The 27,761-nt window shown below is 37.6% G+C and overlaps 1 protein-coding gene across 3 annotated transcripts in view; it reads left to right on the top strand.

The window, feature by feature from the left end:
• SAMD8 (sterile alpha motif domain containing 8) overlaps positions 1 to 18,648 on the top strand; it is a 42,667-nt gene extending 24,019 nt beyond the window's left edge. For 2 of the 3 annotated variants that reach the window (XM_079899928.1, XM_079899929.1), the window contains exons 3-6: positions 8,822 to 8,917; positions 12,796 to 12,913; positions 17,713 to 17,863; positions 18,036 to 18,648. In XM_079899928.1, the coding sequence (XP_079756054.1) occupies positions 8,822 to 8,917; positions 12,796 to 12,913; positions 17,713 to 17,863; positions 18,036 to 18,340 (670 nt within the window). In that variant the 3' untranslated portion in view covers positions 18,341 to 18,648. The remainder of the gene's footprint in view (positions 1 to 8,821; positions 8,918 to 12,795; positions 12,914 to 17,712; positions 17,864 to 18,035) is intronic. The other variant, XM_079899930.1, reaches the window with a different exon arrangement.
• The last annotated feature ends 9,113 nt before the right edge of the window (positions 18,649 to 27,761 follow it).

Raw genomic sequence — 27,761 nt, 5'->3', positions numbered from 1 at the left:
TGTAATAATTATAAATATTGGAAATAATCTAAATGCTTATCCATGGAAAACTGGTTGAATATACTGTGGTACACCTACACAATAGAGTACTATTTAATCATAGAAAAGAATGAGGAAGATTTCTATGAACTGATGTGAAATGGTTTGTAGGAAAAACTCAGTAGCTGTGAAGCACCATGAGCATCCAGATCAATGGTTTCTAAATACCAATCTGTACTAAAGGAACAGACCAGGGCTCCTTAGAGAAAGGAAAGGGTAGCATGTGGATATCTGATGAAAGAGTACTCTAGGCAGAGGAAACAAGACTGGGGCATGGTAAGCATAAAATTAGCCTGAAATAGATTTTGTGCCATAAACAAGGAAGTAGAAACCTATCAAAAGAACATATGAGCTGGTTTTAAGGGGCTCTCATTGATCAAATTAGGACAATTGGAACATCAAAAAGCATAATAAGGGCTTCCCTGGTGGCTCAGTGGTTGAGAGTCTGCCTGCCAATGCAGGGGACACGGGTTCGAGCGCTGGTCTGGGAAGATCCCACATGCCGCGGAGCAACTAGGCCCGTGAGCCACAACTACTGAGCCTGCGCGTCTGGAGCCTGTGCTCCGCAACAAGAGAGGCCGCGATAGTGAGAGGCCCACGCACCGCGATGAAGAGTGGCCCCTGCTTGCCACAACTAGAGAAAGCCCTCGCACAGAAACGAAGACCCAACACAGCCAAAAATAAATAAATTTTTTAAAAAAAGCATAATGATGGTAATGGATTATAATATACTGAGTAAGAAAAAGAATCTATGAACCCATAGTGATAAATAAAACAAACAAAAAATGGTTGACTGAGAGGGGAAGTTCTTCAAGGGAATTATAAGGGAAGTTGAAGAGCCATAACCAAGCTCAGTACATGAACTTTAATTGAATCCTCAATCAAGAAAAAAAAAATACTGCTATAAAGGACATTTTAGGGACAGTTAGGAAAATTTGAATATGGATGGCATATTAAATGATACAGTTTAACACTAAATCAGTGTTACAATTTCCTGGGTGTAATAGTGTATTGGGTTATGAAGAGGGTATCCTTGTTCTTAGGAGATACATGTTGAAGTATTTAGGGGAGAAGTGTCATAATGTCTGCAACTTATTTTGGGAAGGGTTTAGTCTCCTCCAAGAGTGTGTATGTGTATTTAGGTTTGTATAGAAAGAGGGAAGTAAAGCAAATATGGGAAAATGTTAATTATTGTAAACGATAGATTTAAGTGAAGAATATAAAGTGTTTATCTTACAGCTTTTCTTTGTTATGATCAGAATTTTTCAAAGTAAAAAAATTGGGTAAAGCAGTGAGAGAGGGGAAGAGAATGGGAAGAGAGAAATTGGAAACAATCAAGTCTTACAAGCCCTTAAAAGTTTTTCTATAAGGGCAACAGAGAAATGGAGTTGTATTGGAGAAAGGAGGAAAAGATATGGAGTCTCCAGGGTTTTGTTTTGGATGGGCTATATTATATAGCATGATTGTTGTACTGATGATAGGAATGACCCAATTTAGAGGGAAGGAGATACTGTTAGAGGAAAGAGAGGGTATAATTGATGGAATAATATCCTTGAGTAGATGAAAAGGGGTAGGATCTAGTGGGTGGGAGAGGCTGGTCTTAGGCACAGGGTCTATTAATTCATAACAGAGGGGAAGACAGAAAATATGGGAACAGATATAAGGTTGCTAGATGTGATGGTAAAGCATGAGGAAGTCCTCTGATGATTGTTTTTATTTCCTCTGAAAACAGGGATTTAGAAAAGAGAGAAGGTCGGAGGTTTGAGGAGAAAGGATGAAGTGTAAAATAGTCATCTATGAGAGTGAATAGACTTGTGTGATGTAGTAGCAGCACTAAAGACCTCCTTGAGGTTAATAGTCATGTTGATATTGTGTGTTTTTACCAGCCTCACTCAACTGCACAGATACAGGTATAGAATATGTAGATAATTGGATTTAAGTGGGCTTTAAGTTTTGCTAGGCAATGCAATGAAGGAAAAAGAGGAAAGGGAGTGATTATAATGACTAACCGTGGACATAGGTAGAGAAGGAGGGACAGGAGGATATGAGGTAGGTGAAGGACTACCTCATGAGGTGAGGTAGGTGAAAGTGTTATAAGATCTGTGGATTTGGGGTCTCAGAATTATTGAAGTTGGAGTACTAGAAGGAATAAGATGGAAAGACAAGAGGTGTTGGTTAGTATAGAATTCTTGACGTTGAGATTATGAAGAATAATCTTGATAATGACAAGATCCAGTTTATAACCGTGGATGGTGGGTCGCTGAAGTAGAGTAAAAGACAAGGTCATAGGAGGAGAAGTAAAAAGAGGAGTGAGAAGGATATGTACCACAACAGGAGAAGTTTTGGAGAGTGACAGTGAACCAAAACCTAAAATCTCAAGAAATCAGCGAATGGATGCTAAGGTTCTATAGATGACTATGAAAGGCATAATGGGAAAAAAGAGGGAAATGATTGATCGTGAGGATTTTATTTTAAAGTGTACAATTCAGTGGTTTTTAGTATATTTACAAAGGTGTGCAACCATCACCACTAATTCCAGAACGTTTTCAACACCCCAAATAGACTCATATCCATTATCAGTCACACCCCATTTCCCTCCTCCCTCGAGACCCTGGCAACCACAATCTACTTTCTGTTTCTATTTCTATGGATTTGTCTATTCTGGACATTTCATATAAATGGCCATTACAACATGAGGCCTTATTTTGTGTCTGGCTTCTTTCATTTAGCATAATGTTTTTAAGATTCATCCATATAAGTAGTATGTATCAGTACTTCATTCCTTTTTATTACAGAATATTATTTCATTGTTTGGATGTACTACATTTAGCTTATCCATTCATTAGTTGATGAAGGTTTGAGTTGTGTCCACTTTTTGGCTACTATTAATAATGCTGCTATGAACATTCATATACAAAGTTTTGTATAGACATATGTTTTCAATTTGCAGTGGGGGTTTGAAACCAAATTTTGCCTAACAAGTCTACAGTTCCACCAGCTACAAAGCCCCATGCTCTTAAGTATGTAAACTTTACTCACAGGAGAATGGTAGCAGGTGCTGTCAGCATTCCTCCTATATCCCCTCAGATCTCTTTTCCATTTTCTTGCACACTTATACTCCCAACATCCAGCAATTGTATGTCTTTGTTGGAGAACTGCTCTTGGGCTGCTAGAATACAGTTTGCCTGCTTAAAAAGAGAACCAAACATACTTGGAAATTTACATCCCTTCAGCAGCAGCCCTTAACCAATAACTGATGAGGTGGGGTATAAATATTTCATTTCTCTTTGCCCTAATTAGGACAACTTTTAGGTTGGACGTACACTGTCTCCCAGATTCCTTGCAGGATTGAGCCAAAGTTACCCTTGCCTGAGTTTACCACAGGGCTTTGCTTGATGTCTCACTCTTGCCTTGCTTCCTTGCCTTCCTGATCTCATTTCCCTACTACCCTATATTTTCCCTTAGGAACATTTCTAATAACTTTCACAGTGATCTTTGTTTCAGAGTCTGCTTCTGAAGCTTACTTGACACAATTCCAAGAGCTTCAGCAGATCATAAGCAAAAAATTAGGAGATAGAGATGCTTCTAGAGGCAGGCCCACTTATATGTGAGGAAGGATAGGTAATAGAGAAAACAGAAGCACTATAAAAAGCACACATAAATAATGGAAAAACCACATTAATCTGGGGCTTCAATGCCTTTCATTTCTCAGTAGTCTCTGAGGTCATTACCATGTCCAGTGTAATAATCAGTGTTCACAGTGATGACTCTGAATTATGAAAGAAAATTAAATTCTATCCAGAAAAAAAAGGCATAACATGTATAATGCATTTTAGAAAGCATTGCATCAGAATAAATATGAGATATTGAAAACACATTTGACAATTTCCTTACAACACTTCACTAAAAAAGAAACAAGAAAAAGTGGGGGTGGGGGCCCCCAATAATCCCATGAAGGCAGAAGCAGTGATAATAATGAAAATTTGGAAAGTAGAAAGCTAAGTGTCTCTTGTGAGGTTGGGAGTGGGGACTAGTGGTGCCCAAGAGGTGAGTTTATTTGTACTGCAGTACTCCAGAAAAACTCTCAAAACAGGAGGCATCAAACATCTCTCAAGACTGGGTATAGATAGGAGCTAAATATGGGAGAGCTGGTTGAAATCATTTTAAGACCTGTTCTACTGCAACAGAAGACAGGTGGTTTATTCTCCAGAGTAGTTGAATGTGAGGGACTCTGGACTTGGGGACACCATGCCCAGATGAGAACAAAGGTGCCTGTTTTCATTGTATTTTCTGTGATTAACTGTAAATTAACTGATTTAATGTAATTAAATTGGTTAACTGTAAATCTAGATCACAGAGACTTCCAGCTCCCTTCCTTAAGTAACCAGACTTAACTTCCCAGCCCCAGTCATACCCAGCCCCAGTCTTCCAAGCAGGAGAACAGATTCCTCTCCTTGGAAAACCTGCACAAGAGAAAAGGACTATAGATACTGTGGTAGGAGAGATATCCCTATCTCCTCAACTAGACCTCTGTTCTATCCCAGTGAAACCCATACTTCACAACCTCAGTCCATGCACACAGAGCATCACATTATTATTTTTTTTTTAGTACTTCCCTGTCAAATATGAACGGTCAGTCAAGAATCACCAGACATTTGAGGAAAACAGATCAATGCAAATAGGAAAAAAGCAAACTGGGAAACACAAAATAGGGAGCAGAAGAACACTTCATAAAAAAATAACCATTCATATACTCACAGATAAGAGATATTGCTTTCTATGAGACAGTAACAGTAGACTATGAAAAAGGAAAATTCAGAGAAAACTTTTGAAAAATAAAAAATGAAAGTAGAAATTTAAAATCCAGCAGGATGGGCTTCCCTGGAGGCGCAGTGGTTGAGAGTCTGCCTGCCAATGCAGGGGACACGGGTTCGAGCGCTGGTCTGGGAAGATCCCACATGCCGCGCAGCAGCTGGGCCTGTGAGCCAGTTACTGAGCCTGCGCATCTGGAGCCTGTGCTCCGCAACAAGAGAGGCCGCGATAGTGAGAGGCCCACGCACCGCGATGAGGAGTGGCCCCCACTCACCACAACTAGAGAAAGCCCTCGCACAGAAACGAAGACCCAACACGGCCAAAAATAAATTAAAAAAAAAAAATCCAGCAGGATAATTGGAACATGGATTTGATGAAATTGCCCAGCATGTAGAGCAGAGATAAGAAGTAGAGGAGAAAAAGTAAGATGAATCCAATTGGCCCAGCAGTGGAAAAAATAGGGGTTTTAGGAAGAACATAGAGAAGATGAAGAGGAAGATATTATCTAAGCTATAATAAAAGGAAATTTCTCCGAGTCAAAGAATGTGACTTCCTAGATTGAAAGAGCACCCAGTACATGAAATGAAAAATTTCAGAACACTAGGTATAGACAGAAGATCCTAAAAGCTTCTTAAGAGACAAAACAAATAACACACAAAGATTGGAAATCCAAACAGCATCATACTTCTTAGCAACCGTGGAAGTGAGATGACAATGGAATAAATGCCTCTAACATTCTGAGACAAAATAATGTCTAACCTAAAATGTTCTGCCTAGGCAAACTACCAAATAGACATAAGGCTAGACCCAAGGATATTTTAAAATCTGCAAGTCTCAAAAAAATTTACTCTCCAACCCCACAGCTACTAGAATTGCTAAAATGAAAAAAATTGCTAATGACAAGGCCTGACGAGGATTCAGAGCAACTGATGCTCTCATACTTTGCTGGTAGAAATGCAAAATGGTACAACTGCTTTGAAAACAGTTTGATAGTTTCTTAAGTTAAACATAAACTTAACATAGGACTCAACAGTTTCATTCCTAGGTATTTACCCAAGAAAAATGAAAACATACATCCATGCAAAGACCTGTATGTGGTCTTTATTCATAATCACCCAAACCTGGAAATAGCCCAGAATACGCATCAACCTGTGAATGGATACGGAAATTGTAGACAAAGAATAGATAAAGAATTAATTGTACATGCAATAACTTGGATGCATCTGAAACATATGCTGAGTGAAAATAGCCAGATACAAAAGGTATTTGGACAAATACTGTGTGATTGCATTTATATGCCATTTTAGAAAAGGCAAACCTATAGGAATCAGAAATCAGATCAGTGGTAGCCCCACAGCTGGAAGTGAGGAAGGGAATTGACTAGAAAGGGACACAAGGGAACTTTTTGGAGTGATGAAAATGTTGTCTTTATTGCGGTGGTGATTACATGACTGAATGTGTTTGTCAAAACTCTTTGAACTGTATAGCTAAAAATGGTGAATTTTTCTGTTTGTAAATTAAGCCTCAGTAAATCTGACATAAAAAAACGAGTTTATCCTCCATCCCTCCTCTGAGAAAATAATTCAAGGATACACTACATCAAAACTAAGGAGTAAACTGAGAAAGAGGAGGACATGGGATTCAGGAAACAGAGGATCCAATATAGAAAAGAGAAATTCCCAAGATGAGGGTTAAGTTTTATTCCAAGAAATAGCCATGCAAGAGGGAATAGAAAATGCAGCCTTTCTAAAGAAGGAGCTCTAGGAGAGATTTCTCCAAAGGAAACATTGAAATTGATAGAATTGTCTGAAGATGAATTGGTGATAGGCACACAAGAAACAGAACAAACTTTTTTTTTTTTAAGTTATTAGCTCTGGAGAATTGTAAGAAGTTGTACGAGAAAGGGATTTAATCTTTACGTTCCATTGTCTTAGCTATGAACTATACTTAAACATTTCCATCAAGTAAAAGCCAAAAATTATTTTAAACAAAATTATGAAATAATATTGAGACCATGGGAGAGAAAGAGAGAGTGTGTGTATGTGTGTGTATGTGTTTTTGTGTGTGTGACTAGAAGATATAACGTCAAATAAAACAGAAGAATGAAAGTGACTGCCTCTGGAGAGCAAGAATTAGGTTTAGGCTGGGGGTGGGGCAGAAAACTTACTTTTACCATAAACACTGTAAAACTATTTAAAATATATACATATGTATATACACATGTATACATATGTACACGTACACATACATATATAGGTCTTTTTTTTTTCATATATAGGTTTTTTTAATGTTCATTTAAAAAGTTTAAATTTTTAGAAGTCATTGAAAGGGATCTTTTATCTGAAAATTTCTATTATGTGAAATAACCCTTTCCCCCATAATGCCAGATAAATAAGGCAGCAATAGATTAAAAATTCACAAGAGGAGTCTTTATTTTCTGAGGTAACAGGTAAAAGATGAGTCCCTGAATGAAGACGATTGACTCTCTTCAGTTACTCTGAATAAGGTTTGGAGTAGACTGTTAATACCTTTCAGACTTCATGTCTTCTTTTTAAAAATACCTTTATTTCCTTAGTTATAAAATTAACATGCCATTGTATAAAAATTTTTAGTGTAAATTTACAAAGAATAAAAATAAAACTATCAATAATCTTACCACCCAGAGATGACCTATTTGGACTGATTCATTTCCATCTCCTCCCTTCCACCACTCTCCTCCTTCTTTTCTTCCTCCTCCTCCTTTTCTCCTTTTCCTTCCTTCTTCTTCCTTCTTCTTTTTCTTCATCTTCTTCTTCTCCCTGCCCCCTTCTTTCTTTCTTTTTAATTGAGAATGTGACATGTCTTTTACTAGTGGGTAATCACAGGAGCTGTGGATTTGGTGAGGAAAGACAACAATGGAAAAGATAGAAGAAAACAAATATAAAACAAAGGAGGGGGCTTCCCTGGTGGTGCAGTGGTTGAGAGTCTGCCTGCCGATGCAGGGGACATGGGTTCGTGCCCCGGTCTGGGAAGATCCCACGTGCCGCAGAGCGGCTGGGCCTGTGAGCCATGGCTGCTGAGCCTGTGCGTCCGGAGCCTGTGCTCCGCAACGGGAGAGGCCCCAACAGTGAGAGGCCCGCATACAGAAGAAAAAAAACCCAAAAAAACAAAGGAGGGCAGAGAGAGAAAGAAAGGAGTAAAACAAAATAAAAACTCTGTTTACTTGCTTGAAAACAAAATATACTAAAAAAAAGAGTAGTTGAGTTCAAGCCCTGACTGTCTGGATTCTGAAATGAGCACACCATTTAAGAAGTGAGCCTTTTCCCCCCTGTCTTTTGGGGGCAGTCCTGTATACAGGTCTGCCATGTTATGGGAAAGGAGAAAAAAGTTATTTCTTTACAGAGAACCATGACTGGGAATCACAAACAACAAAGAGGTCCTGGTAAATGAGGTACTTTATGAAACAGTTTTTTCCCCAGGTTCTCCAGATATCATCTTCTGAAAGAGGTGGAAGTTAAAGAAAACAGGGACTTCCCTGGTGGCGCAGTGGTTAAGAATCTGCCTGAAAGTGCAGGGAACATGGGTTCGATCCCTGGTCCAGGAAGATCCCACATGCCGTGGAGCAACTAAGCCTGTGCTCCACGACTACTGAGCCTGCGCTCTAGAGCCCGCGAGCCAAAAGTACTGAGCCTGCATGCTACAACGACTGAAGCCTGCATGCCTAGAGCCGGTGCTCCGCAACAAGAGAAGCCACCGCAATGAGAAGCCCACGCACCATAACAAAGAGTAGCCCCCGCTCGCCGCAACTAGAGAAAGCCTGCCTGCATGCAGCAACGAAGACCCAACACAGCCAAAAATTAATTAATTTAAAAAAAAGTTAAAGAAAACAATTTTAAGGTCATAATTAGCAGAGTATCTTACTGACAGGCTGGCGCCATTTACATACATATACTTCTTGTCAGTCCAAAACTTAAATTTTTTTCTGTTCCAGCGTTCCTAGAATTCCATGGGCCTTTGCCATGACAGAAGTATGTGGCATGATTCTGTGCTATATTTGGCTCCTGGTTCTTCTTCTTCACAAGCACAGGTACCTGTCTTATTCCATTAAAAGACTGAAAGTGTTTTGACTGTCTTATGCAAAGGTCATCAAACCTTGTTTCTTCCTTTGCTGTTTCCTTGTTACTTTCCTTCTCTAGTCATTGTGACATTATAATTACTGACATAGGAAAATGTTTGGGTTTTATCAACAAAAGAGTCAGCCTGAGGTAGTACCTACATATTTAGTAATATTCTGAAGGTATTTTGCAGGGAAGGATTAGAGATGGCGATATTCAGCCATGGGCCAACCACGACAATCTAAGTCTAGCCTTGCCTTTCTTTGGAAACAAATCGGAAATGTCACTTTCTATAGAAGGCTAGAAACTCCTCCAAGGGACAGTCTTTGGTCAGATGTTTGGGTGGAAGAAATTATTCTCTGCTTGGAGGAGGCGCATTAAAAAAGAGGTCATTTTGCACACCGTGCACATCTAGCAAGTGTAGTTTACTTCAGATGGTATAGAAAATTGCTGAATAGGGAAGGTGCTTCTTTTGTGCTTTTACAAGAGATATAAAGGGAAGAAGTTTTTTGCATTAAAAAAAGGAGCCTAAATAAATAAATTAAAAAAAAAAGAGAGAGAAGCATAAGAGGAGGCTACTTTCCTACTTTAATGAGGGGAAATTATTTAAGTAAAAAAATAAGCATAGTGTGGAATCTAAAGAGTAATACAAATGAATTTATTTACAAAAGAAAATAATTTATTACAAAATTTATTTATTCACAGACATAGAAAACAAACTTACGGTTACCAAAGGGGAAGTAGAGGGGGGAGGTTATTAAATTAGGAGTATGGGATTAACAGAGACATACTACTGTATATAAAACAGACAAGCAACAAGGATTTACTGTATAGAAGGGAACTATATTCAGTATCTTATAATCTATATTGGAAAAGAATCTGAAATATATATGTGTGTATATATATAAATATGTATATAACTGTATCACTTTGCTGTACACCTGAAACTAACACAATATTGTAAATCAACCATTCTTCAACTAAAAAAAAAAAAGGCATAGTGAAGAAAAAAAAGATCTGATAAAGTTGTGGGTCTGCTATCCATTGTCTTTGGACACTGAAGAGGAATAGGGACACTTTCGTGAATTTTTTATTCTTTCTCCTCACCAGGGAATGGTTGAGGTAAACTACAGTGATGAGCTTTAGGTCCTAAGCAGCAGTTATTTCAGTGCTTTGAAGGTGAAAAGAAGCGTTGATGATTGCTATTCTTGTCACACTTTTAGGCCATATTGTACTTCATTCTCTCTCACTTTGCAACAATATTTATAACTGGATTGCTTAAAACCAGAGGTGGTTTAAAAACACATGTATCTGGGCTTCCCTGGTGGCACAGTGGTTGAGAGTCCACCTGCCAATGCAGGGGACACGGGTTCATGCCCTGGTCCAGGAAGATCCCACGTGCTGCAGAGCGGCTGGGCCCGTGAGCCATGGCCGCTGAGCCTGCGCGTCCAGAGCTTGTGCTCCACAACGGGAGAGGCCGCAACAGTGAGAGGCCCGCATACCGCAAAAAAAACCCAAAAAAAACCCACATGTATCACTGCTGCTTTCTGGTTTAACTTTGCCTCACAAGACCCTGTAGATTTGAATTTATCCACTCTTCAAAACAAGAAAGAGTTTACCTTATATAGGAAACCTTGGTAGGTTTAGCAAAGTGTAGCAGTGACCAGCTAAATGCAAGTTTTGATGTTGAATTAGTCAAAGTGTTTCTCAAAGTGTGGTCTTTGTAGCACTTTCTAGAATCACCTGGGCTCTTGTTAAAATTCAGATTCCATGTTGTCTTCCTCAAAAAGCTCACAAAATGATGGCGTGGAAAAAAGAAGGCAGAGACTTTTGCTCTGGACTTTCCACCATATGGTAAGAAGATTCACCATAAATCCTGTGTTAAGAAAGGATTGCATCACTGAACTTGCAGGAAGAAAGGAAAATCTCCAAGAGCCCCAAACACACAAACACAAGAAAAAGAAAACACAGAAAAAATAATCTGTGGTGTACAATCAGAGGAATGAGTAAGCATCTCTGAAAAAGCATTCCACTGGTTGTAATGCCAGAGCTAAGATAAGGAGACTAAGCCTTAGGTATGTAACAAAGTTGAGCAGCTGATACCAAGACTCCCAGATTAAGCTGTGGATTTTGGAATGGGCTAGAGTGTTCTCAAGTCAGTAGTGCTAACTGGGTCTCAGAAGAAACAAATTTAATTCTTCTCTGGATGAAAGTATATTCAATTTAGGCTCCTGTGTTTTCCCAAAATATTGGAGAGCAGGGCTATTAAGAAAGGTGAGAAGTGGTAGAATCCTCCTGCTTTGAGTTTGGGACCCTTTCCATTCAGTGTTACTTTTTCTCTTTCTTACCTTATTTTCTTCTTTTTTTACATTACAACTGCTACACTCTAGAACTGGTAGTGAACCAGAAATGAAAGAAACCCTGCAGGGACTGAAACCTAGCTTGAAATAATTTCAGTTTCTAAAATTGCATTAAGGTGACCCCAGATTGTTAAAGCCCATAACCACTTGCCAAAAGAGATATCAGATCTCTCTTTGGGAAGATAATATAGGCCTAAATTTAATTCTAAAATTTTTTATATACAATATCTGGCACTCAAGTAAATAACTAATAAAGGGGTACATAAGTATGTAAGAGAATATGATCAAAATTTAAGAGAAACAATAAATAATGGAATAGACCCACTGTGGATCCAGAAAATGGAGGTACCAGATACAGATTTTAAAGTAACTCTGCTGACTGTGTTCCAGATAATTTTAACAGAGAATGAAATGGAAACTCTAGAAGTAAACACATTTTTTTAAATCCCTGAAATTGAGAATTCAGTAATGAGTATGACATCAGGTTGAATCCAGCAGAAGAGAGAATTAATGAATCAGAAGATAATTTGAAGAAAAAAATTTTTTAAAGATAGAAAATAGATGAAATGTTTGGGGACACTGAGGGGATAGCCTGAAGGTTTACCATATAGATAATTAGAGTTCCTTGAGGAGAGGAGAAAGAAAATAAAACAGAAGTATATTTGAAGTGAAAAAAATTAAAAAATAATAAAGTGCAGATTCCTGAGCTCCATCCCAGGTGTACACACTGAAGTTTGAAACTTACCTAACCTTGTGTTGAGTACTTTTTTTTGAGGGTGGGAGGAGCATTTCAAAAATGTTTAAGTAAAGTCTCTGTACTTAAGAATCATATAGTCTGTTTTGGTTTAAAACATTAAAAAAAATTGTTAGAGATATACTTAATGTAAAACTTAGTATTAAAAAAACAGTATTTTATAGCTTAAATTTAAGAGATATTAAAGAATGTTTATTATATAATTACTGTCAACCAATTTACAGTGTCATTAATGAGCAAAAAAATTCCCTAGAATCACATATTTAACTTTACTTCTCATTAAATAAGTTATGACAATATATGAGTAATAAACTAACACTAAGCTAAGAGTCAGTATAGGTACTACCTTCTCTCTTGCATGACTCTTACTTTCTCTTAGCCATATTTTCTTAACAGTGAAATGATGCTCTTAGGTCTGCACTGTCCAGCATGGCAGGTGCTAGCCACATGTGGCTAAATTTAATTTAGTGAAAATGAAATAAAATTAAAATTCAGTTCCTCACTTGTACATTTCAAATGCTCAAGAGGCACATGTATATAGCTTATTGGACAGTGCAGTTATAGTCCATTTCCACCATCCTGTGGACAGTGCTTTAGATGGTCTCTAAGATTTCTGTCCTCTTCAAAGAATCTAATGGTTTTCCTGCTTGTTCTCCCTTTAAGTAAACACTAGATGCCTGAGGTATTTTGGTTTGTTTTCTTCTGATCTTTCTCCCTTTTTGGTCACTGTTCACAGGTCAATACTTCTGCGAAGGCTTTGTAGTCTGATGGGCACTGTATTCTTGCTTCGCTGCTTTACCATGTTTGTGACCTCCCTCTCCGTGCCAGGACAGCACCTACAGTGCACTGGAAAGGTAGCCTACTGTCTTCTTTATCATTCTTTCCTCTTATTCTTGGTGTGTTGATGGCGCCATATACGAACTAAGGCTAAGACTTTGCTTTTAACATTAAAATGTGCTTTTCAGCATTTTCAGTATCTGTAATGAACCTCTAGAAATAATTTGGTAAAAATCTTAAGCCAGAATCTACCTTCCTGTTACTTCTATCCATTGATACTAACTAGTTCAATGCTGTAGAGCTATAGAAAAAAAGTAACTTTCTATTATCATTTTCCCTTTCTCACCATCCTCAACATCTTTAGTTACTCATATGACGTAACTCTGGCCCCTTCACTGTCCTCATCACTCTTTAAAAAGTGTTGCAGTTGGACCATATTCCATTTAAAATGTAGTACCCACTACTCTAAACTTTACTCTTTCTGAGATATATTTAAATAATGGCTAACTTTTGTTTTTGTTTTATACTTTGTTGCTTGTTTTGGTATACTGTAGACATACCTTCTGGTTAAATTGAGAGATGATAGATTATGCAGATGGGAACAAAAAAAACAGGGTAATGAATTACTGTAAAAAATAAAATGTTTAAAAACCCTGAAGATCACCTGTGCTTTATATATAAAATTGGCTGTTGTGACTCATTAAATTTGGACAAGAGAATTTATTAGCCTACTTTTCTAAGCCTCCATGCTTTAGTTATGTGTTCCCAAATATTCAAATGATGTATTAACACCTTTGTTATTTTAATGTTGTTTGTAAAGTGTAAAACAAAATTAAGTGTCTGTTCTTCTACTGCAATATAAATAGCTGAAATACCTGCAAGGGAAGATTAAGCAGCCAAAGGAGATCAGGAACTAAAAATACAGTCCTGAGCTGCAGAGTGACCAAACTTTCTCCAGGTATAAGGAGACCGACTAGTAAGAAAGGAGGAAGGGTTAATGACATTTAGGATTTAGTGTAAAGGAAATGTTTTATTTTTAAGATAAAAGCTGTTTTTGTTTCTTCTCTTTTTCTTTTCCAAAAAGGGAAAGTACTTCTTTCTAGTTACAGTTATATAAACTTACCGTAAAAATTCAAATTTTATAGAAATATATAAATTAAAAAGTAAAATCTCACAAAATTCCCACTTCTTTCACCCCACCCCATAAATAATACTGTTAATAGTTGTGTATATACCACATGGACTATTTTTAACCATGCTTACATATTCATACAAGTTTATATAGATAGATACTTTTTAAACAGAAAATAGGATTATATTGCAAACATTGTACTTTAGCTTATATTTCATTTAATAGTATGTTGTTTACTTTCTTCTGAAGAGATATGTATAGCTATACCTCATCCTTTTTAATAGCTGCAGAGTATTCCATTGTACAATTTACCAGTCTCCAAATGATGTACATTTAAGTTATTTTCAAATCTTACTATTTATAAACAATGCTGTCATAAACATCCTTGTACATTTATGGTTTTTCACTTATTTAATCGTCTTAAGATAAATTCCTGGAAGTGGAGTTAGGAAATTAAAGAACATACACACTGAAAATTGTGATACATATTGCTCACATTTTCACTAGGAAAGACTAGTTTTTCACTACTATCACCACTATGTGCATGTCAGTTTTCCCATCACCATGCCAGCACAATTTTTGGAGTCACTGCCATTCTGATTAATGAAAGATGATATCTGAGACTTTTATGGTCTTATATTTTAAATTTAAGTCTTTAATCTGTCGACTGAAATAAAAATGCACAACGTGAGAGCTGTGAGTTTATTTCGAGACTTACTGAGGACTATAGCCCAGGAGACAGCTTCTCAGTTAGCTCTGAGGAACTACGCTGAAGACGTAAGGGGGAAGGTTAGCATATATGTGATCTTGGGGAAGGTGTACGTGTAATCAAGCCACACATCTTGGTAGAAGGTTGCTGCTAGTCGTGAGGAACAAATGTCTTAGTTAATGATTTTAGTGCTTTTCTTAAGTATGGGAAGATGCAAGAAATTGGGTTCATAAAATTTTCTCCTGAAAAAATCTAACTATCCTGAAGGCCTTTTCTGTCAGTTTTCACAGAGCATAGAGTGCCTTATTCCTGACTGTGTCCTGAAGTCTTTTCAGGGTATGTTGAAGGTCAGCGACTGCAGTGGCTAATGACTTAATTCTTGTAGAACCAGGTGACAAGTGACATTCTTTAGTTAGCAAATCTATTGAATTTCTGTGCATGGTGTGAAGGAGGGATAGAACAGTTACCCCCAATTATTGTAGTATGCTAATTGATTAGAAGAGATTTAAGAAGAAATACGTAAGCTTATTATAATGAAAAGAGAATTTCCTATAGCTGAGGGATTTGATTGTGGATCAGCCACTAAAGAGGAAAGTATATGTGCGTAGGGCTGCAACATGTGCTACAAAAATAAATTAGGGACTTCCCTGGTGGTGCAGTGGTTAAGAACCCGCCTGCCAATGCAAGGGACACGGGTTCAAGCCCTGATCTGGGAAGATCCCACATGCTGCAGAGCAACTAAGTCCGTGCGCCACAACTACTGAGCCCGTGTGCTGCAACTACTGAGGCTGCACACCTAAAGCCCGTGCTCTGCAACAAGAGAAGCCACTGCAATGAGAAGCCCGTGCACCGCAACGAAGAGTAGCTCCCACTCCCTGCAACTAGAGGAAGCCCATGCGCAGCAACGAAGACCCATCACGCCAAAAATAATAAAATAAATAAATTTATAAAAAATAAATAAATAAATTAGATACCATCCCACTATAGTATGGACAGCCCTTTTTCTGTCTCTAATGACTGTTTTTTATTATCAGTTAGTTTTATGTGGACATATTTATTCAAATCTGCCCTAAATACTGTTAATTGCTTTGAATTATAATATAACCTACTTACTGACCTGTATTTGCAGCAGTCATTAAAATTAGATAGTTAAGGTGATATTAACTAGCAATCAAATCCCTTACAGTGAACTCCGTAGGGCATTTTCATTGTAATAAAGTAATTGCTTGAAATCTCACTCCCAGAAGTAGTAGGTTTGGAGACAGAACCAAGAACATGCCTGTTTTTGAAATTAGACAATGGAACCACCTTAAGAAAAGAAACACTTAGAGCAAATTTCTCATCAAAGTGTCTAAATTCATTCTGTTGTGCTGTGTTTCAATTTTTATTTTTCTGAAAGGATATTTGGGGCATTTTAAGCTTGGAAAGGATGGGGAGACTTGAGTAATTGGGCAATAATTGCTTTCCTTTTTTTTGTGATACAGTATTTTTTTTTTAATTTTTACTGGAGTATAGTTGATTTACAGTGTTGTGTAATTATTGCTTTCTTTTGCGTGACATCACTTGTTTCCTGTCCTTGGCTGAGACATTTTCCTAGCAATCTCTGTTCTTCTCTGCCTGATTTTTTACTTTCACAAGTGTAATATCTCTAACCCTATTCTCATTAGAGGTCATGGAAAGAACCAAACCATGTATATTTTAGTACCTTCCCTTTCCTTTTCTCTAATAATGAATTTCTCTCCCTACCATCAACTGAGGCAGAAAGGGAAAGCCTGGGTAGTGTATAATCAGGTGAGATTTCTAATGAAATAGTGATTCTAATAAGATTGTTTCTTTTGTTCTTTAAGACATAGGGCTTTGGAATTGGATGCCCTGTGTTCACATCCTTATTACGTTACTTACTAGCTGTGTGACCTCTTATTATTACGTTACTTACTAGCTGTGTGATTTCTCTAAAGCCAGTTTCCTCATCTGCACAGTTGAATCAGTTCATAGGATTTTTGTGGAAATTAAATGCAATGACATAAAAGCATATAGCAGCATGCTGCACGTAGTAAATGCACATAAAATTGCAGCAGTTTTTTATATTATTATGTGTTAAATGCCTTTTTAAAAAAAGTGACCATTACTCAAACTCTTGCTCAAAATGGATTGCTTTTTTAAGTTTATGCGTGGGAGTTGGATTAGGTTTGGCTACTAATAACAGGAACTTCGCGGTGGCTATAGTTTAATAAACAAGCAATGATTTATTCTCTCTCATAAGTCTGAAAGTAGGTACTCCATCAAGGTCAAGTGTGATAAATTTATGGAGTCATCAAAAATCCATGATTCTTCTGTCTTTCTGCTCTCCTGTCCTAACACTTGGCTTGCATCCTCAAAGCCACTTTGTGGTCCAAGATGACTGCTAGAGCTTTAGCTATCATGTCTGAGTTGTAGGCTAGAAGAAGGAAAGGTAGAAAAGACTTCCTCCAAGCTGTTGTCTCTTTCGTTTATAAGTAGCATTCCCAGAAATCTTTTACACTTCCACTTACATCTTATTGTACAGAACTTAGTCACGTAGCGACACCTAGCTGCAAGGGAGGGTGGGAAATGCAATGTTTTAGTTGAGTTCATTGCCTCTTCAAATAAATTTTAGATTCTATTACCAGTGAAGAAGGGAGAGTGGATATTGAATGGTAGCCATTGTCGCTGTCATAGCTTGTTTCTTATTGACAAGAACAGCCAAGCAAATACTACTGTATTATAGGGTATAAAACTTGGAAATAGTTTTGTGTTGTAGTAACCTTTTCATTATAAAGGAACTCCAAGTAGAGAAGTTTGAATTGCATTGATTTCATTAAATTACCAAAATAGTTCTGAGTACAGCCAAGTTTTGACCACCCATTCTTGGTGTCTGGAATTAATTAGACTGGGAGTCTGGTTGCTTTTGCTTAGATCTTATTTCTAAGTCATTCAGCCTTTGAATTTCAATGGGAGTGGTAGGAGCCTCTGCTGCCCTAAGCATGTGAAGCACTAATTCTTAGCTTTCTTTATAGGTATATGGCAGTGTATGGGAGAAATTACACCGGGCCTTTGCCATTTGGAGTGGCTTTGGTATGACCCTAACTGGCGTTCACACTTGTGGAGATTACATGTTCAGTGGCCACACAGTCGTCCTAACTATGCTGAATTTCTTTGTCACTGAATGTAAGTATCTTTAGTGCTTCTATGCATATCAACTGACTAGCTGCAGAGGAGGCTGTGGGAAGGGCATCAAATTCTGTGAAGAATGGGAGAAACAGGCTGATGGAAGAAACATATGACTGAGAAACACTGGAAGAAGTGTGGTTTTAAAATGATCTTTCTGTCCTTTTCCCAGATACACCAAGAAGCTGGAATTTCTTGCACACTTTATCCTGGGTTCTCAACCTCTTTGGAATCTTCTTCATTTTGGCTGCCCATGAACATTATTCCATTGATGTGTTTATTGCCTTTTATATCACAACGAGACTCTTTTTGTACTACCATACTCTAGCCAATACCAGAGCATATCAGCAGAGTAGGAGAGCAAGAATTTGGTTTCCCATGTTTTCTTTTTTTGAATGCAATGTTAATGGTACAGTCCCAAATGAATATTGTTGGCCATTTTCAAAACCAGCAATAATGAAAAGACTAATTGGATGAAGACTGTCTTTGTAATGTGTTCATGATTAAATATACAGTCGTTGTTGAAAGTGAGTAACTTTGCTTTCTCCCCCTAGGTTGTTCCTGGATGTCTTGCTTTTTGGCCTGTATGTTGACAAAGTAAAGTTCCCTGTCCTGAGCAAGGCTGTGATTATAGCAAGCAAGAAAGAATAATTAAGAGTCCTTAGGTATCTGTTTGAACAGAAAGCTTAAGTAGATGTCTTCTGCCCCTTCTCTTTAGGCAGACTTAATGTTATGATTGAAGTCAGTCTCTTACCTTTACCTATTGAGCTTAAGCAAATCAGCTTAAGCAAATCAACTTAAGCAAATCAACTTAAGCAATTTGCTGGTTGAAAGATTTTTTTTTTAAATTTCCAGTAGGACTCTAGTCAAGAAATAATAATAATAATTTTTTAAGCTCCTTATTTTCTTCAAATGAAAAACCCCTACCAAGTGAGCAGTACTTGTTCTTTGAACTAATCTCTGTGTCTTTCTAAAAAACGCAACTCTGGAAAGTGATCCTTTTTACTAACAAATTAATTTTTGCCTTCTGAACCATCCTTAAGAAAAGTATACTGAATATACCAGGATCCCTGAAACAAGAAGAGAATGAAAGGGGCCATACATAAGGTGACAGAGTACAAATATAGTGCTGGTATTTTTCACCAAAATCAACAAAAGGTGCAGTTCCTATTTTGTTCTGAGGGTTCAGTATGATCATCAGTAAGTATGCATGAGGGGAAAATGGCTGCATCCATAAAAATAAAATTGGCTTAATTTTAGTGATGAAAGTACCTGGAATAACTTTGTGCTATGACTATTAGCTAGACAGATGACAGCCCAATTTTATGCTTTTTAATGGTGTTATTTAATGAGCAAAATAATGGAGTGTTTTATCAGATGTTAAAGTTCTGTGTCCTTAAGTAGGGAGGTATGCATGCAAATTTTTCTCTTTCTGAAGTTTATAACAGGTTGCAGGCATTGTGTAACTTTTTGGTTTTTGAAATTTCTCATTCTTGGCCATCAGAACTAAGCCATCTCAGACATATTTGGATATGAAAAGGTTTTGTTGTTTTTTATTTTTAAAACAATTGTGTACATACATTCTTTCTATTTAGTTTTAATTTGGCAGTCAGGAGTGATATAACTTAGTTGCTGTTTACAACACTAGAAATTTAGTACCTTAAGTAATTTGACCTCTGTGATTACATTTGTCACTTTACTTTTAATGATTTTGTACAGTAGTTTTGAGAGTAGGTTGGTTCTAGAATTAGACTTTGAACCCCAGCTGATGAGGTTAGCCACTTGGAATATTAACTGTGTAGCTTTTACATTCTGTTTTAAAACAAGGAGTTAAAAAGGTGCTGGCATATTGAGGTCTAAAATTAGGCCACTTAGCAGAAACCTGCTCCTTAAATGGTGAAATATTTTATTTTTGCACTTTGAGTCATATTCCTACCCCATATAAGCTACAGAGGAGCCTGAATGGATTGGGCAGGAAACAAATATAATGCAAACAAGTTGCAGCTAGTGCTGAGTGATCCCAATTTGGGTGTACTCTGAACATTATTTTTTATTTTTCACTTGAGAAAATGGCACAAGGCAATTTAAGTTTTATTATGCTTTTAAATCTCATACTTTAGAATCTGGTAACATCTTCAATAATTGTTGATTCTTTTACATGCTGGGGATGAAAATGCCAACATTTCATCTAAGGAAATTGCATAATCATGAAGGGTGAAGGATGTTTCCTATGCAGTTAGAGTCTTTGACCCTTGAGGTCAAAAGATATGTAACTCCCATTTTTTTCCAGATGACAGAAGAGGACTGAATTTAGCTAGGGAGGGACTGGCGTTGGCTTTTGGGAAAATGTTTGAAAAAAAATCCATGGCAACATTAAGTCAAGAATGTTGAATAGCTAATTAATGGTAAATTTCCTAACATCAATCTTCTTTCCTTCGTGTGGATTTTATTCTAGAACAAAATAGAAAAAAAAATTGCAACTAACTTTGCAGACTTATTGATACTGAGAGTGCCTAATAGCAGACTGCAATGAGGATTGTAAAATAACTTCCCACACTTACATTTATCATATCTGTTTTGAGGAAAAGGTAAGCTAGATTTATAATTTATTGTTATAACTATTACAGGGCATTGTTTACATATATTAATCATCTCCAGGTCTCTTCCTTGGAAAACTTTGAGACAAAATTCTTTTCCATTTCTTTTTTTAATATAAAACCTATAGTTTTGTTGCTTTTTGTTTTGTCCAGAAATTTCCAGATTTTGTCTTTGTATTTTTTTCTTGTTAAAACCATATTGAAGGTAGGATATACATTTTGGGTGTGAATATGGCTAGGTAGAGAAGCTACATGCCTTAGATCTACATATTTTTTACCTTGTCTACAGTTGGAAACGTGTGAGAGGCTTACATCATTAAACACTGAGATTTCAGTATAGAAGGAACCAAGGTTTTTTGTTTGGGGATGCAAACTGGGGGTTATACTGAAAGTCCTCCATGCAATTTCTGTCTTCCTAGGGGCAGCGTTACCTGTTTTTTTCTTTTTTTCCTTTCTTCTTTTTTCTTTAATCCCATGAAGAGCAGCATTACTGAAGGGTAATTGAAGTTTCTAATCAGGTTTAGAAGAAGGCAAGTTTGCTATTATCACCAGATAATTTGGGAGAAACCTTTTTTGGCTGCAGAATTCTCAACATGCCTATTTTCTCCATAGTTCTCTGTGGCCAGAATTGCTAGAATAAAAATACAACTTCCATATGCTAGATCTATTTATTAGTATCCCTTTAAATCAGAAAGCAATGAGCTTAGCCATGGAACCAGTCAGTTAAATAAGTGTGGACTGTTCACAGGAAGAACCCCATGCTAGAGACCTGCTGATAGTGTAACTCTGACACTGCACATGGCATTCTTCCCTACCCTGTACCTGCCTGAGTGTTGTTACTTAGAATTCTAAAAATCTTATAATTTTGTAAATCATAAGGACAGAGGCATCACATCCTTTTATAGCTGATATGAAACCATGTGTTCTAAGGAAACCTGTTTGGAATGTGTTATTTATATATTCAAAGTCATAATCATAACACTAACCTGCTTTGATGGTATTAGTAAAAAGCAATTTCATCATCAGTTTCATAGTAAACTTTTTTTTAAGGATTCTTGTTCCATAATGTTTGAGAACATTAACCATATTCTTTTTTAAACTCTCTAATCTAATAAGTTTAATTCTTTGATAGTCTTCTTGTAGACTTAAGTTACCCCTTACTAAAAGTAATTATGGTAATAGACATTTGTCAGTTCTTTACGGTATTTAGGCATTTGAGACAGGAAAACTCTTTTTTTACGATAGTCCCATGGCTTTCTTAAACAGTATTGGTTTCATTCAGATAGTTTCAGAGCCAACAAAGCATGTCAGCTTTAATGCCATCTTTACTTTGGCAGTTAAGACAGTTTGCATTTGTAAAATGTTTTAATCTGAATTACCCCACACTGCTGTAGAGGAAAATTCTTAATAACACCAGAAGTCAGACTGCTACAGGTGAGCAATGAGAAAGGAAAGAGGTTGAGGGTATTTTCTTTCTCTGTCTTTGAGTAGCTTTGAATGGCTGAAATTACTATGGAAGTAGGTTTTGTTTCCCCTCTCACCTATCCCTCACCCCCAGCAAATGCCACCAATTTCAAGTATCTAAAATATGGCGAGTTATTTTGCATCAAGTTCAATGAAAACATCTGTGAAATCTATAATCCAGCTCCCCAAAAAGTTGGTTTTTTAGAATATGTTCTACCCTAAATTGACCAAAGGATTTTATTCAGTGTACTCCATGTTTAAGCATAAGGGAACTTTGTGCCTAATATGGAAGGAGAAGGAATACTATGTTAATTTTGTTGTTATTTCAGGTCTGTTTCAATCTGAACTACTGGGTTGTCTGAACTAGCCAAGCAATGTTACCAGTTAGTAATATCATCTTTAAAATGCTTAATTTTAATAATTTTTTATTCAAAGAATCTATGGATTGTTAAGACAGTTGAAGTATTTCTGATATGAAACAAAGGGAGTGGAAACTGGTACTTAATGGGGGAAGCAAAATTAGCTTGGGCTAAAGTGGGCATGATTTGTTTTAAGAATGCTACCTAAATGTCACCCAATCTGCAGAGATACTAGTATTACTTGAAGATGTGAAAGTTCCTGTGGTAGCCATACCTTGAAGCACAGTGTTGTATATAAGTAAATATCTTGATTCTAAATTAAATCCAGATTTCACTAATATATATTATTTTATATCTTTGTTGTATTAAAATGTTTAAAAACACTAAAAATAAAACATTTGAAAGTTGGATTGTAGTCTCTTATTTAAATGCCTTTCCATTATTAATACAGCTGGTTTATTTTTTATGCAGTGAATTTTTATCATTTGCAAATGATTGGGCCCTGCAACTTTAAATCCTAATGTATACCTGGTCCCTGGCATTTACTAATTCTTGGTTGTCTATTGATAAGCCATTTGCCTTTTCTCCTTTCTCTTCTGTAAACTAGGAGAGAAAGGTAATCTTCATGATGGTATAAGAATAATTATAGATGAAGTCGAGAAGGAGGAAAGGGAAGCAAAGCAAATAGCTGCTTATTCCTGGGCACATTAAAGTTTTTGTTTATTGGTTTTGGGTTTATTTTAATTGTAAATTTTGTAGAAAGATGCCATCATCCTGTCAGGTTAGCTTTGGAGATAATGATGAACAGGAAAAGAAAACAGTTGTTAGGGGTAGCCCAGCAGCCCAGAGCCATGGAATAGTGAGAACACTAAGTATTGTCACAGGGCCCTATGAGTTTATTAATTCATAACTGAATTTGTCTTCGTGATCACTACTAATTGTAGCCTCTCTGGTGCTGGCACCAGCTGGTCTCTCTCGGGAGCTCCGGAAAAGAATAGTCCAAAACAGACTGAGAGGCTGCTTTGTGGAATAGAAAATGTGGTGGATTTAGACTCTGAGGACCTAGGTATGGGTTGCAGCTCTGCTGCTGATTAAATTGGGTCTTTTCTTCCAGCTCCACTTAACCTTATGTGTAAAATGTAGGGGGAAATGCCTACCTCATAAGCTGTGTTAAGGGCCAGATTATGAAAGTACTGTGGCCTTAATGGCTCAGTACCTGGTTTATAATGCTGAAATATTAGTTGAATTTAGGTCAGAAACACAGGGCCTGCACTCCCAGGGAGTTAATAATCTAGCAGGGAAGATGACCTAAAAAATGGAACTGGCAACATTCATTGGCAGAATAGAGCAGTAGTTTTAAAGCCGTCTGGGTGAACATCTTGTGGGGTTGGGGAAGAGAGTTGGAGCTTGTACCATTTTCATCCAGAGTTGGTGTTTTACATGTTTGGCTTTCCTAGTAGGCTTTCCCTTTGAAAACAGGGTTGAGGTTAGGGGAGGTAAATGTTTGGAAACCACTGAGGCAATAGACAAATTCACTCTCTTCATTTAATAGTAGCTTGGGAGAGGAAGGGCTCACTGGGGACTGAGGATGCAAGAAGAATTCACTAAGCATGTGAAACTTGAACCTAGCCCTCCCTGATGGGTAAATTCACTAGGCTGTGATGAAAGGCTTAGAGGGCTCTGTGATGTGAAAAAATTGGATTTATTTGTGTGTTAGGGAACTGTTGACAGAATATGTGTTTGATTTTATTTTAAATGGAAGCATTGGGAATGCCTATTGCCAGGGTCTAAATTGTGGGGACAGGATAAGTAATTCTGTAAAACAGAAATTGGTAAAGGGCAGAAGTTTAAGTCTAAAAGAGAGAGGAAAGATGATGGAAAGTACACAGAAGATCACTGGAGATGAAAGGAAGGCTAGCGACCCCAAAATAGTAGATCAGGGCACCAGGACTGGGCACAGTTTGTAGGAGGCCTTTGTCCCCAGCCGAGGAAGATCAAGACACCAAACAAATGAGTTGCCAACTGCTACTGGCTGGTGCCATATGAATCTAGGATATGATATACCTTGTATCCAAAATTGTCTGTGTTTTTTTTTTTTTTTTTTTTTTTTTTGGCGATACGTGGGCCTCTCACTGTTGTGGCCTCTCCTGTTGCGGAGCACAGGCTCCGGACGCGCAGGCTCAGCGGCCATGGCTCACGGGCCTAGCCGCTCCGCGGCATGTGGGATCTTCCCAGACCGGGGCATGAACCCGTGTCCCCTGCATCGGCAGGCGGACTCTCAACCACTGCGCCACCAGAGAAGCCCCAAAATTGTCTCTGTTATGCTTGTGCACCTAACCTGTTGAAATGCTGACCTGCCAGGCATTAAGTGGAGTGGAAGCTGACTCTGGTGAAGACGTGAGGAGATGCAGTGGTAAGAGAATGCCTCAGAGGAGCTCAGTGATCACCCTCAGCTGTAACTTAGAAAAAGAACGGATGACAGCTATAAGACCTCTGCTGGAGTAGCATGATATTTAAATGCTGTATGTTCTCACCTCACAGAGCTCCCCATGAGAGCCAGAAATACAAAACCACCATGACCTACCTGTTCATATTCCAGCCTTAAGAGCCCTGGATCACACTCTGAAGAAAATACCTGTACGTAATGTTTGTTTTTTTTTTAAAATTAGAGTATAGTTGATTTATACTATTGTGTTAGTTTCAGGTGTACAGCAAAGTGACTCAGTTATACATATACATATATTCATTCTTTTTCAGATTCTTTACCCATATAGGTTTTTACAGAATATTGGTTGGTTATCTGTTCCACATATAGTAGTGTGTGTATGTTAATCGCAAGCTCCCAGTTCATCCCTCCCCTTGATGTTTCCCCTTTGGTAACCATAAGTTTGTTTTCGAAATCTGTGAGTCTGTTTCTCTTTTCTAAATAAGTTAATTTGTATCATTTTTTAAATTGGATTCCACATATGAGTGATATCATATGGTATTTATCATTCTCTGTCTGACTTACTTAGTATGACAATCTGTAGGTCCATCCATGTTGCTGCAAATGGCATTATTTCATTCTTTTTTATGGCTAATATTCCACTGTATATATGTACCACATCTTCTTTATCCATTCCTCCATCAATGGACATTTAGGTTGTCGATGTCTTGGCTACTGTAAATAGTGCTGCAGTGAACATTGGGGTGCATGTATCTTTTCTAAGTATGGTTTTCTCTGGGTATATTCCCAGGAGTGGGATTGCTGGGTCGTATGGTAGTTCTATTTGTAGTTTTTTAAGGAACCTCTATACTGTTCTCCATAGTGGCTGTATCAATTTACATTCCCACCAACAGTGCAAGAGGGTTCCCTTTTCTCCACACCCTCTCCAGCATTTATTGTTTGTAGACTTTTTGATGATGGCCATTCTGACTGGAGTGAGGTGGCACCTCATTGTAGTTTTCATTTGCATTTCTCTAATAATTAGTGACGTTGAGCATCTTTTCATGTGTTTTTTGGCCACGCGGTATGTTTTCTTTAGAGAAATGTCTATTTAGATCTTCTGCCCATTTTTTGATTGGGTTGTTTGTTATTGTGACATAGAGCTGCTTGAGCTGTTTGTATATATATTTTGGAGATTAAACCCTTGTTGGTCACGTCATTTGCAAATATTTTCTCCCATTCTGTGGGTTGTCTTTTCGTTTTGTTTATGGTTTCCTTTGCTGTGCAAAAGCTTTTATGTTTTATTAGGTCCCATTTGTTTATTTTTGTTTTTATTTTCATTACTCTAGAAGATGGATCCAAAAAGATATGCTCTCATTTATGTCAAAGAGTGTTCTGCTTATGTTTTCGTCTAAGAGAGTTTTATGGTGTCTGGCCTTGCATTTATTTCTTTGATCCATTTTGAGTTTATTTTTGTGTATGTTGTTAGAGAATGTTCTAATTTCATTCTTTTATGTGTAGCTGTCCAGTTTTCCCAGCACCACTTATTGAAGAGACTGTCTTTTCTCCATTGTATAGTCTTGCCTCTTTTGTCATAGATTAACTGACCATAAGTGCATGAGTTTATTTCTGGGCTTTCTGTCCTGTTCCATTGATCTATATTTCTGTTTTTGCACCAGTGCCATACTGTTTTGATTACTGTAGCTTTGTAGTATAGTCTGAGGTCAGGGAGCCTACCTAATGGTTTTTTGATACAGACTAATCAGCTGCCTTTAATAAGACGTCAGAGTACATGAAATTTGATCCTATTTTTCCACAAAGACTGATTTTGGAGGCTTAGCTGGAGAGCATTTTGGCAGTAAGGATGCAATTTGAGGACTTCAACATGGTTGAAATCTCACATGCAGACATGTAGAAATGTGATAAGCCTAAATATCTAGGCAAGATTCTGAACTTTCTTCACTACTGATTCCACAGTGGTGCCTGTGATTCTTACTCTCTTTTTTAAAAGTTACTAATTTCAAGTAAATGAATCATGAACATGGTAACAAACTATACATACTGAAGAGTCTTCTCCCACCCCTGTGCCCCAGCCTTTAGCTCTCCTTCCAAGAGACAATCATTTTTTTTTTTGCGGTACACGGGCCTCTCACTGTTGTGGCCTCTCCCATTGCGGAGCACAGGCTCCAGATGCGCAGGCTCAGTGGCCATGGCTCACGGGTCTAGCCGCTCCGCGGCATGTGGGATCTTCCCGGACCCGGGTACGAACCCGTGTTCCCTGCATCGGCAGGTGGACTCTCAACCAGTGCGCCACCAGGGAAGCCCGAGACAACCATTTTTAACGAGTGTGTTTTTCCAGAGCTATTCTATGCATATACAAATATATTTTTTTAAAGATTATTTTTACATTATTTTACACAAGTTGTAGCGTATACACATATGTGCACATATAAACATGGTTTTACACCTTGATTATTTTGCTTAACATGTGCCAATCCCTTCCCCTCTAGGGACACACCTTAGTTGAATGAGTTGAGTTTATTGCTCATTGCAGTGAGGGAGAACACACACCATGGGGAATTATAGGGCATCTCAGTTGCAGTGTGTTGGAAAGGACTTACCAGATTGGGGTTTGGATTAGTTGGTTTTGGGGGAAAGTTTTAAGGAAGCAGCTCATATTTGCTGTGGATTGGATACTTTCAGGTTGCTGGAGCAATTCTATGATTGCATATTTTAATAAATCTTAATAAGGCAGGAGGAATGAATTGAGGCTAATGTTACAATTCATAAGTGCTGCTGTTACAGCAGTCACTCATATCAGCCAGGATAGAGGGATGTTTGGTCATGTTTGTAGTTACAGTAATGTTCGTGTTTTTATCTGTGTTCAGACATCATTACTAAATATTCTTGTTTTTGTCCTGATCCGTCATGGTCACAGATCTCCTTGTCTGATGGGGTGTTCTGGGAAATTTTTTATGTTCAACAGGAAAACAATAAGGCCTAGCTGTGAGTGCCAGGCCAGCTTCTAGCAACATCGAGTTCTCGATGATGGT

The sequence above is a fragment of the Stenella coeruleoalba genome (genome assembly GCF_951394435.1).
Source record: "Stenella coeruleoalba genome assembly, chromosome: 16".
In the NCBI taxonomy this organism is placed as follows: Eukaryota; Metazoa; Chordata; class Mammalia; order Artiodactyla; family Delphinidae; genus Stenella; species Stenella coeruleoalba.
Note: the sequence above shows the minus strand (reverse complement) of the source record. Positions and strands in the feature narration are given on the sequence as shown.